This window comes from Mercurialis annua, linkage group LG8 (assembly GCF_937616625.2).
Source record: "Mercurialis annua linkage group LG8, ddMerAnnu1.2, whole genome shotgun sequence".
In the NCBI taxonomy this organism is placed as follows: domain Eukaryota; kingdom Viridiplantae; phylum Streptophyta; class Magnoliopsida; order Malpighiales; family Euphorbiaceae; genus Mercurialis; species Mercurialis annua.
This window is the reverse complement of record NC_065577.1, coordinates 28,871,255-28,884,079: the sequence shown is the minus strand read 5'-3', so window position 1 is coordinate 28,884,079 and position 12,825 is coordinate 28,871,255. Positions and strand designations below refer to the sequence as shown.

Below are 12,825 nucleotides of genomic sequence, written 5' to 3'. Positions count from 1 at the left end.
AGGAAATGGGAGTGGTAGCTCCGAAACACGTAGCAAGCCTAAAAACGAGTAAAAAAAATTCGCGAAACAAACATTCACAAAATGTTTTCGTAAAAGCCTTTCAAGTCTTGACGTATACAAATGTCTTATTCAGAATCTGAAAACGTTACATAGAAACCTGTGTCTTATTAGCGATGTCTCACATCCATTATAGTCCGTTCCACACATAAACAAACGGTTTAAAAGCGCAGTTTTTGAAACCTTTTATACATATCAGAGTATACGTTTTACAGTCAAAACTATTTGACAAACCGTTACAAACTTAGTAGGATTCGACTACTGCAGCACTACTGATTCTGTACACACACTTCAGACTTCTGGAACAAGGATAGAAGTCTGTCACGTCCAATACTATACACCTAAAATGAAACACTATGAGGGGGTCAGTATTTTAGAAAATACTGAGTGAGTTTACGTTTACTAATGGTGTTATATAAAATAACATCGCATTTAAAAACGAAGCATATATATATATATATATATATATATATATATATATATATATATATATATATATATATGAATGTAATATATATCAAGTATTGGATCCGATCGAAACCTTAATCTTATAAAGATCCTAAACTAGGTATCTCCTAGTATTCACAAGCGATAATAATTACTGATGGTAGGTTACGGGATAGTTTAACCAAGTCAACTAATACCATCTGGTACAGTCCTGGGATAGTTCAACCAAGGCGACTCGTACCATCACTCAAATCCAACGATTGATATGAGTCCCGGAATAGTTCAACCAATGCGACTCGCTAGATACAGGCCGCGGGATAGTTCCACCAAACTGACCCTTGTATCTCACACAAAGAAGTTAGTCTAATTCTATTTGCTAAGACTTACCAGACATGGTGATCACACATCCTATTGATACCCAATAGGTAGCTTGTTCCCTCAGATCGCACACCGGATTCTTGTACCTAAAACAATCAATCATATAATATATGATGTATGCGATAGTACTATTTATAGTATAACAAATAACTTTTATGAATAATACACAAAAGTAAATGTAACTCACCATTTGTGATCCAATATCTTCGAGAACTAACAAGCGGTACTAAATTCTTCACGTTCCGGGTTCTGTTAGTAGTCACCTCGGCGAGTCTTGATCCGTTACTCGTCGAGTTTAATCACCGATGAATGCTTCTGTTCTCGACACGAGAGGACTGCCCACGAATCTCCTAAGGTCTACATTCCTCTGCCTAGTAGGGGCAGGGCATGGCTGATCAAAAGCCTTTCTGAACCCATAGTAGAGGATTGAGTTTCAAATCCATAGCCATCAAAATCATCAAATTCTGTCGAGAAACGAGATCCGTAGCTCAATTTTGCCACGACCTCTCCATTTCTCCATCTCCTTTTTCTTATTCATTTCTTTTTTTTTTTGATTAATGAGTGATGAATGAATAATGAATATTACTGCAAAATGTGCCACTTAATCACTTACTCAATAAGTTGTTGGCTTATATCCACTTTATTCGTTAAATTTGCCACCTCCTCATTCTTTAATCCATAACTTTTCTTTCGTCCAATTTAGTCCGTCGAACGGTAAATCTTTTTGGTCCGACTAATTCCATATTATTTATTTTCAAATAAATAATATTAGTCCTATATCTTATAATTTCACTTTTCAATAACTTACTTTGGCAATTTTGGCCAAACACGCTCAAATTTCCATTTTGAGCTAACTTGCACTTTTTCTTACATTTTCGTCCAATATTTCATTTCAATGATTATTGATATCCAATTTATCAATATTATTTTCTTATATTAAAAAAATAGAGTAATATACAACTTCCTTTTGAAGCTTGTGGCCAAATGTCCACTTTAGTCCTTAAAGTGGCTAATTTGCACTTTAACTCAACTTCTCAATTAACCGTCATGCTTAACTAAACGATATTCAAAAATTATGAAACTTTTTTCTAAATTTCTTAAAAATATTTCACGGATCTTGGCTTTCAAATTATTAGCTCAAGACTTATACTTTATTTTATTTTAATTATTTTAGTTTCCCTTTAGTCCCGCTAATAATTGCTCCGAATAATAATTTTCGCTAAAAATTATTATTTTGTGATCCAATTGATATAATTACTCCCATAATACTTCTCAGCTTGATTCTCATTCCCGATCTCCATATCCTAACTTTATTAATTTCGGACAAATGGCACGTCTTAGTATCTTAAAAGTATCTTAACAGTTTACGGGGTATTACAACGAAGGTCTGAGAACAGATCTTCCGTCTGTTCTCAAACAAAGGTCTGAATCAGACCTTCTCAGACAAAGGTCTGTTCTCAGACCTTTGTTTGTGGTCTAAGAACAGACCTTCGTCTGAGAACACGTCTGAGAATGGACAAAAGTTTGTTCTTAGACCTTCACCACAGACGAAGGCCTGACCTTCATTGTTCCTCTGGCGATCTCCACTGGCCGGAGGTCGTTTTTTTAATATTTTTAATTGAAAAGAAAAAAGTTTTAATCAGGTCTCTATTTTAAATTTTTTATCAATAAAAAATCTTTGAGGATTAAAATATGATATATTGTAAATATTAAGTACTTTCTTGAATTTTGTTTCCCAAGAATTTTTTACGCCATTAACTGCCATATTTAACGGAAGGGTTTATTTGCTCAATAATAGTTTTAGAGGGTTTAATTGTTCAATTTAAAAACCATAAGGGTTTATGTTGTGCCTAAAAACGTTTAAGGGCTGATTTGTACTTTTGGAAAAACTTAGACGGTTTTTGTACCTTTTGCCTTAATAATTGAACAAAGGATCAATTCACCCCCTCAACTTGGCACGAAATATTAAATGAGTCATTTCTATCGTTTTTGGGTCAAACTAACCCGCAACTTGCGTTTTTATATCAAAAACACCCAAAGAGAGTGGGTTATCACCACCCTTAAACTATGTAAAACCAGATCAATTTAACACTCCGCTCACACCAGAAACCGCTCAATTTCCACCGGAAACCACCAAAGCCACCAGAACCCGCTGTCAGAATTTTTTTTTCACCGAATTTAAACTGAAATTTTTTTCAATTTTTTTTCCGTTGAAGGAGCAAACCCAGATGGGTCTGCTCCTTCAACGCCTCATCGTGAAGAGCAGACCCAGATGGGTCTGCTCCTTCATCAGAGCATACCCATCCGAGTCTGCTCTTTCTGCGTGAAAGAGCAGACCTAGATCTGGGTCTGCTCTTCTTCGTGAATAGCAGACCCAGATGGGTCTGCTCTTCACGTTCAAGAGTAGACCCAGATGGGTCTGCTCTATCGGAGGAGTAGTGCTCCTCCAACGATGGGCAGTGCTCCTCCCATGAGGAGGATCAGTACTCCTCCGACGAGGGTAGTGCTCCTCCTCCTAAAAAATAAAAAAAATTATGTTTTTTTTTTAATTTTTGGCGTTAAATTAATTTTTAGGTGTTATTATTGTAATTTTTTAAAATGATAAGGACTATTTCAGACTTTAAACTAAGAGAGTGTGTTTTCAACACGGATTGAGAGTGGGAGAGATAAAAAAAGGGTTGATTTGACCGAAAAACGCAAGTTGCGGGTTAGTTTGACCCAAAAACGGTAGAAATGACTCATTTGATATTTCGTGCCAAGTTGAGGGGGTGAATTGATCCTTTGTTCCTTAATAATTTAAACTGACCAAATTTTATCACAATCCCTCTAGCTTGTGGTATGGGAGTTGTGTTTTCTTAGGATAGTTAGTTTTGAATTTCATAGTCATTTGTTTGCATTACAATTGTAATGGATCAATGATGTCATTTGATTTCTCTGATTCTTAATGTGTGATTCAATTCTGGATGTCAATTACTAACAATGACCTCACTATCAAGCTCCTTGCCAAAAATCCACCAGATTCAAATCGAATCAAGCCTGTGATTTTTGGTCTCTTGATTTGAAAGCAAGAAGCTCTGTTTATAGAGGATTTCGGAGGAAACAATCGACGTTGATATCGCTCCTTCGTCAGTTGTCTACTTATCGAACGACTATGAGGTTGTTCTTCGCCATGATCCTTTTGAGTTATATATTCGGGAGAATAATTCATAAGGTAAGCGTAAGCGTGTGATTTCATTAAATTCTCATCAGCCGTTTAATTAATTGTATTATGGGACAATATATTTGTTATTAGCATTTATAAAATTCAATTCATGTTGCTTTGTTCGATATCGTTGAAATTGTCTATTGTTTTTGTATATTGTAAAATCTGCATTTATGCAGTGGTGAGTTGAATATACTTATTTGAATTGATATTGTATGAACTCATTTCTTAATTTGTGGCCCTTTCAGTTTTGCTCTTGAAGATAGATGGAGTTTGAAGTAGGAGTGTAACCGAGCCGAGTCGAGTCGAAGTACTGCCAAGCTCGAGCTTGACTCAACTCTAAAATCTTAAGCTTGAAACTCGACTCGAGCTCGATCGAGTTTTATTTTGGGAGCTCGAACTCGACAGAATAATTGAGACTCGAGCTCGACTCGACTCGACTCGATTATCAATATAAATATTTAAAAATTATATTTTAATATTAAAATAAAGGCACTATCATAAATATATATAAATAAAAAGGGTAAAAAGGTAAATTAACCGAAGCTCGATTAGGCTCACAAGCTCATCGAGTCAAGCATTTTGGAGCTCGAACTCGACTCGATAATTAACTCGAGTAGCTCGAGCTCGAGCTCGACCCGATTTGAATCGAGTCGATTCCGAGTATTTTTTGAGTCAATCTCGAATAGCTCGCGAGTTAGCTCAACTCAGTTACACCCCTAGTATGAAGTGTCATTTCCTTCCAATAATTTCCTTTCTAAACTTGAGCACCTTTAATTTAATTAATTTAAATATGCATAATTTTATATAAAACTCATGTTGTCTTAAAGCATGACACCAAGAAGCTCTTGTTATGGAGGGCCTGTAACTAATTTCGAATGAAATGATTCCACTTCAGAAAAGTATGTAATTTTCTCATTGGATAATGTTGTTTGATTTGATGTACATTATGCTTATTGTAGACTGTTAGGGACACTGAACCACATAAAACCAGTTCATGGGAGATTAGATTTGAAATTGCATAAAGGATCACTTTCACTCTCGAACTCGCGTCAAAGTATCAAACAAGTCTAAAGTTGAAAAACCGGATCACTTATACCCTGAATTTGTGTAAACCGGCTCAAAAACACCCCTTTACTGACGTGGCACCTTAATTAGAGAGTGAGATTTATAAAATTCATAGTTAACTCTAATTAATAACCTTTAAATACTAATTAAACCCTAATTAAAACAAATTAGATTCTAAACTTTTAAAAAAATTAAACTTGTATATTTTTATTTTTCCAAAAAAAATTCAATCTTTTTAATAGATTGGCCGGAAATTTTCCGGCCGATCTGTTAGGTGAACAGACCCATTTGTAGGACTGAACAGTCCCACAAATGGGTCTGTTCTTGAAGAACACTTAGTGCTCTTCACGAGTTCTTGAAGAACGCGGTGTTCTTCAAGAACAGACCCAAATGGGTTTGTTCAACGAGGAGCAGATCTGCTCCTCGTTTTTGCGAGGAGCAGATCTGCTCCTTGCCTACTCCTCGCCTGAGGAGCTGCTCCTCAGGCGAGGAGCAAGCGAGGAGGAGCTCCTCGCCTGAAACTCAAAAAAGAATAAAAAAATTTGATTTTTTTATAAAAAGTATAAAATAGTCCTTTAGTTTTTATTTAATAATTATTTGATATCTAAAGTTTTGAAGTTTAAAAGTTTCAATTATTTTTTTTAAATTATTATGTGTTAAAATAACAAATTTAAAAATATTTAGTACTATTTTAAAATTTTTATCATCAAAAACCACTTTTCCATAAAAACCACCATAAAAAACCGGGGAGTGTACCTCACTCTCTAGGGTGAGAGTGGGCAGGGGGATTTTTGACCTGTTTTACACAAGTTTAGGGTATAAGTGATCCCCTTTTCTAGCTTTGAACATTATTGATATTTTGATGCAAGTTCGGGGGTGAAAGTGATACTTTGTTCATTTGAAATTTCTTAACATCATTCAGCAATCTATCCACATTTCATGTGATTGTTTACAGAAAGAAGTTCGAGGCATTTCTATTTAGTTCAATGGAATCTAGTTTAATTTTTGATATCATCAAAAAAATACTAGAACTACTATGTAACTTTTATTTTTGAATTAGCTTTTTATATTCTTATATAACAGTGATGACTACTATATAACTATTACGTAAGTTATATTTTTGAATTAGTTAGCAATGGTTAATATTGTGTAGATTTTAGTTTTGGTGAAAATATAAGATATTGAGTTGACATTTTGTTGACATTGTGTTGATTTATGTTTGATATTTGAGTGATTTTAACATTAACAAAAAAGACGATGTTGTACGTGAAATAAAATAAAAAAGTAAAAATGAAATTGAAATAATGATGAAACAATAAAAATTGGTATGAAAAAAAATTTAAAAGTTAAATTCGTTTGTTTATTATGTTTTATTGAGTTTTGGTTGATTTCGTGTTAAATTTATGTTAATATATGAAAAAAAAACTTAAAATAACATATATGGTAAATAATAAATGTTGATTAATTATAAGCAAAAAAATAAAGATTAAAAAACAAAAAAAATAAAAATTAGTATGAAAAATAATTAAAAATTAATATTACCCAGTTTATTAAATATTGTTGATATTAAAATTAACGAAAAAATTCAACAGTCAAAAGAAATTAAAAGTCAAAAAAATAAAAAAATTATATATATGATAAATATTAAGTGCAGAAATACAATGATAAAAAAAATTTGAAAATAATGAAAGAAAATGTTGAAAAATGAGAATTAGTATACAAAGTAAAATTTTAAAAAAAAATAGTATTTAAAAAAATGGTATAAAATATAAAATTTTAAAAAAGATAGTAAAAAAAATAAATATTACAGAAAGAACAGCATTTCATCTAAAAAACCTTTAATATATTTATAAATAAATTTATTTATTTTTTTGTTAAAGATAAATAAATTTATTTATTTTTTTGTCAAAGATAAATAAATTTATGGATAATTTGAAAATATATTTTGGGTGTCCAACTTTTTTTCCTTCCGGATAATCGTATAAAAATCTCATTATAGATTTGAAAAGTGAATATGTTAAAACACTTAAATGCAATGATATTTGTGGATACTCAAAGGGCAATAATTATTTTTCCAATATTAACCCTAGTCAAAGCCAACCTACTTCACAGGCCTTTTCGCATCACAAGTCAGAAGAAAAATTGATGAGCATAAAAGAGGAAGTTACTGGGCGCTGCGCTGCTGTAGCCATTATCCATTTCCAATTAAATTACTACTCTGCTTGCCTTGGATTAAAATAATAAAATTCTTTTTGTGGCCTTTGATCCACCGTCCATTGTCAGTCTCAGACCATCCATATTTCATAATTCACTCTCTTCTCCCCACTTATCCATACAACCAAGAAAAACTAGCTAGTGTGAGGAGGAAGAAGAAAAATAATGGAGAATCATCATCATCATCATAACTCTTCTTTCTCAAGCTTCACCACTTACCTTCAAGCTCTCTCGCAAACCCCGTCTCGTCTGGCTCGTCGTGCTGTCTCCGTATCGACTTCGTACGACGAAATGAGCCGAGTCAAGGCTCGTTCGGGTTCCGAAATGCGGAGAACTCTTCGTTGGTATGACCTAGTCTGCTTCGGCGTGGGGGGTATGGTTGGCGCGGGTGTGTTCGTTACCACGGGTAGAGCCAGTCGTTTATACGCTGGCCCTGCTGTTGTTCTCTCGTACGCCATTGCGGGTCTCTGCGCTCTACTTTCCGCGTTCTGTTACACTGAATTCGCGGTAGATATGCCTGTCGCGGGTGGTGCTTTCAGCTACCTACGCGTCACCTTCGGTGCGTATAAATGTATATATGTGATTAACAGCAAATAAGGTGATGTTAAATGTGTGTATGTATATTGTTGAGTTGGTGGTAATTATGCACAGGCGAGTTCGCTGCATTCATAACGGGTGCGAATCTGATAATGGACTACGTGATGTCGAACGCAGCCGTGGCGAGAGGCTTCACCGCCTATTTAGGTGCAGCAATTGGGATGTCCACATCCAAATGGAGGCTAGTGGTCCATGCTTTACCCAATGGCTTTAATGAGATCGATATGCTTGCTGTTCTTGTCGTTTTAGCCATTACTCTCATCATTTGTTACAGGTCATTAATCCCCTTACTCATTTCTTACATGATAACTTTTTCTCATAACTGGCCAGACGAGCGTTTTTGGGAGAAATTAAACCCACGAACTTATACCATTTGACCTGTATCTCATTGATTTGTAATATGATAATTTTTTCTGATAAATGGGGACGGACGAGCGCTTATGAAAAAAATTGAACTCGCTACCATTTGAATTTATGTTTTTTTTTCTTCTGCAGTACGCGAGAGAGCTCAATGGTGAACATGGTGCTAACAGCGCTACACATTTTATTCATTGTGTTTGTAATAGTAATGGGATTTTGGAAAGGGCAATGGAAGAATTTCTCGCAACCTGCCGACCCCATTAACCATCCATCTGGGTTCTTCCCATTTGGAGCCAAGGGTGTGTTCAATGGAGCAGCTGTAGTTTATTTGAGTTACATCGGATACGACGCCGTTTCGACTCTAGCCGAAGAAGTGCATAATCCTGTTAAGGATATTCCCGTTGGCGTTTCGGGCTCCGTCGCGCTCGTTACGCTTCTTTATTGCCTAATGGCCGCTTCCATGTCTATGCTGCTCCCATATGATTCGGTATTATTTAATCTAATTTAATTACTACTACCATTTTAATTAATTATGAGTGATCCAGTGTGATGATGACCATGCAGATTGATGCTGAGGCGCCATTTTCGGCAGCTTTTAAAGGGAAATCTGACGGCTGGGAATGGGTGTCAAACGTTATAGGAGTGGGGGCTAGTTTTGGAATTCTAACATCCTTGCTGGTTTCAATGTTGGGTCAAGCAAGATACATGTGTGTAATCGGACGGTCAAGCGTTGTCCCTGAGTGGTTCGCCAGGGTCCACCCTAAGACATCAACGCCTGTGAACGCTTCCGTATTTCTGGGTACGTATTTTCCAGATTTAATACTTTTTTTAGCTTTTTTTTTTATCAAATTTTTTTAATTTAAAAACTGGCAAACTTTATTAAATTTAAGTGCAATTAATTTTTGTAAATAAATATGAAGTGCGTGGGGTTTGTGTGTAACGGAAGCCGTTGGAGAAATGGGACCCACTTAAAACTGTTTCAGTTTGGGGTTTGAGTTAGGCTTGGACGAGTCTGAGTTATCAGCTAGTGATTAAAAATTTAAAAATTATTTTTTTTCCCAAGAAAGATGGTTAATTTTATTGGTATGGTGATTGAGGGGTAAAATTGCAAGATTTGTTCGCTTTAAGACAAATATTATCCGAAAAGTGTCCCTAATTGGCCAACAATTTATTTTGTCCGATTCTGTTTTGGAGCTTCCTATTTTGTGCCCATCACTTACCAAATGGGCAATGCCTTGTTTCTTTAGATTAGAATAGTTTTGTTTTTTTATCTTTATTTTTTATTTTTTTTATCAAATCTAATTATATCAATTCGAAACCGAAATTTCAAAAATACATTTGGAAGCTCTAGCCACTTGAACAGTTGAACTAGATCTCAGTGGTGTTTTGTATCTTTATTACTCAAACATTATCATTATAGATATTTATTAAAAATTGATTCAAAATTTTTAAAATTTGTTGAATCAGGTCTTTCAGTGATATGAAATTAGAATATTAGGGAGAAAATAATAATTTCAACATAATATTAAGAGTGAACCATAAAAAATTGTTACATTTGCAATTTCTTTTGGTTGAATACTAAAACTATATAAAAAATGGTTATAATTTAAATAGTTAATTAGGGTATGCAGAAATTGTTCATAAAAGTCATTAATGATATTTCCAGATGTTACTTTTGTTGTTTATGAACTGAATTCTTTTCATTTTAATTTTTAACTTTGCGTGTGGTCTGCTTTATGTCAAATTTGTATGTAGTAGAGAACACATGATAAGCATGATCCTAACTAGCTTCTAGTGTATCATTTATAATAGAAAAAATCAGAGGAGAATATTTTTTCCGGTTTATAAATTTGTGTGACATAATCAAATTGGTCTACTTTTATCTATTAAGGTCAACTAAATCCAAAATTTTATATTTTTATGTCAAATTGAGATTTATTTGATCTTAATTGATGAAAATTGAATCTGTTTCAATAAATATGAATTTTTGAATTAAAATGATTTTTCTAAAAGAAATAGGTAAAAAGTGGTTGGGTATGTCAAAGTTTATCCATAATATAAATTTATAGATAAAAATAGAATATCTAGTGAAAGTTGCCTTCAACAACTTGCAACAAGATCCGGTTTTTGATGCAGAATCTATCCACTTGTGTCATATAAAACTTTTCAATTTTATCCTTCAACCATTAAAATATTCTTGATTTTTCTATTGAAAATTATGTGCAACTTGTATTAATTAATTGATTAAATTTCATGGGAAGAGCATAATTTGTCTAACAATTAAATATACTAGTAATATACAGAATCAATAAAAATTAGTCTATCGTTAAAAAGATTGATTTTTATTACATGATTTATTTTCAGGTATTTTCACAGCGACAATTGCTCTTATTACAGATCTAGAAGTACTCCTAAATTTGGTGTCGATAGGAACATTGTTCGTGTTCTACATGGTAGCAAATGCCGTAATTTACAGGCGTTACGTGGCGATAGGGATAACTAAACCGTGGCCTACATTATCTTTTCTTTGCTCATTCTCCTTCACCTCTTTACTAGTCACACTAATTTGGCAATTCATGCCACAAGGAAAGCTAAAAGCCTTTATGCTCGGCGCTTGTACAATGACAGCGATTGCAATAATACAAGTGTTTCATTGCACGGTGCCACAAGCTAGAAAGCCGGAGTTTTGGGGGGTTCCATTGATGCCATGGACACCTTGTGTTTCTATCTTCTTGAACATTTTCTTATTGGGGTCGCTTGACGGGCCATCATACCTGCGGTTCGCCTTCTTTACGGGACTTGCGGTGCTAGTGTATGTATTGTATAGTGTGCATGCCAGCTTTGATGCTCAAGGAGATGGGTGTTTGAGTCAAAAGAATGGGGATATTATGCTGAAAGAATCAGCAGAAAGTGAGCACCCTTGTTCTAAAGTATAAATATATATATACTTGTCTCAACTTGACTTGTTCTTTGGTAGGGACTAAACTTTTTTGAGTGGTTGATGGATATACTTAGAAGGAAGGCATAAAATATAAGATAATAGAGAATTTAAATGTGGTTAGTCTGGTGGTAGATGCAAAAGTGAGGCTAAGGCTGTGACTTCTAATTTTGTATATCATCTCAAGTCATGTGATCCATCAACTACTTTAGACTTTTATGTTTTGGTGTCAATAGTTGATCACTTCATGAAAAGTTTTAGTGTTTAGTTTTCTTATTTTTTAGATTTTTTTAATTGTCTATCTTATCCTCTAGAGTTTAAGTGAATAGAACAAATCTTGGCAGTACAAAAATCCAATAGTGAAATATAGAATTACCATTCAATGGTTAAATTGCGGTATGCTTTTATATCTCAATTCATTTACTCTTCATTTTATTTGATATTATAATTTTTTAAGAATTTTATTATCTAATAAAAATTTAATTTATACTACAGAAGTTAGTATAAAAAATTACATAAATATTTTTAAATTTAATAGAATTATTATTTTTACAGGAGAAAAGGATCATTTATGCCCCTAAGATATGTTTATAGGATCAATTGAGCCCCTACGTCTGAAAAGGTTCAAATATACTTCTAACGTCTTAAATTTGAACAACCAAACTTCTATTTTGGCCCATCAAATGAGACGTCACAGGCCTAATAGTCATAATCGGAGGGGTTGTTTGTTTACTTTGTAAGACGTTAGGCGTTTATTTGAACATTTCCGAACGTTAAGGGCTTATTTGATCGTCGAGTCAAACCTTAGGGCATAAATGATCCTTTTTCCTTTTTACAGCAATATTTATTGCTAGACCCATATATTTTTTTGGCCTCTTTAGATAAATGCTTATAAAAAGGTAAAATATTCTCAAAAATACAACGTCAAAGTTTTTTTGAAAAATACAATTTATACTTTTTTTTTGCAAAAATAATTTTTTTATTCTCAAAGATACTATTTTTAATCTCAAAAATATGATTTCGGTTAACAAACGGTATATCAACAGGTTACCAATGATATAATAAAAATATTTTATATTTTAAATGCACAATTTAATTTTGTTAAAAAAATTATTAAAGATATACTAAAAATTAATTAACTATAGGTTTATCAGCAAATTACTCACAGTTCACTAACAGTATCGTAAAAACAAAATTATTAATTTTTTAAAAAGTACAATTTGTCTAAAATACACAATTCAAACTTACCTATGGTTTACTAACGATTTATAAACGATATATTTAAAATAAAATTTATTACCAACATTTCCTAACATTGTATTAAAAATAAAATTATGAGTGTACCATTAGTAAACCACGGGTTAACCAACAAACTATTATAAGTACACGAAGTAAAAAAAAATTACATTACAAGATCAAGAGCATCGTTGCAAAACAGTGAACGGTTTATCCAAGATTAACCATTGGTTAACCAACACCTAAAAACATTGTAGATACACAAAGTGAATAAAAAACAAGAAAATAGCAAATCGGTTGTCACGACCCAAATTATTGAGCCGCGACC

The 12,825-nt window shown here is 33.4% G+C and overlaps 1 protein-coding gene across 1 annotated transcript; it reads left to right on the top strand.

Annotated features, from left to right (window-relative positions):
- Positions 1–7,268: 7,268 nt before the first annotated feature.
- On the top strand, positions 7,269–11,528 carry LOC126662167 (cationic amino acid transporter 7, chloroplastic-like). Its single transcript, XM_050356061.2, has 5 exons — positions 7,269–7,925; positions 8,018–8,237; positions 8,459–8,810; positions 8,888–9,122; positions 10,688–11,528. Exons 1-5 carry the CDS (start codon positions 7,532–7,534, stop codon positions 11,257–11,259), a joined length of 1,773 nt encoding a protein of 590 aa, XP_050212018.1. The 5' UTR covers positions 7,269–7,531; the 3' UTR covers positions 11,260–11,528.
- Positions 11,529–12,825: the final 1,297 nt, after the last annotated feature.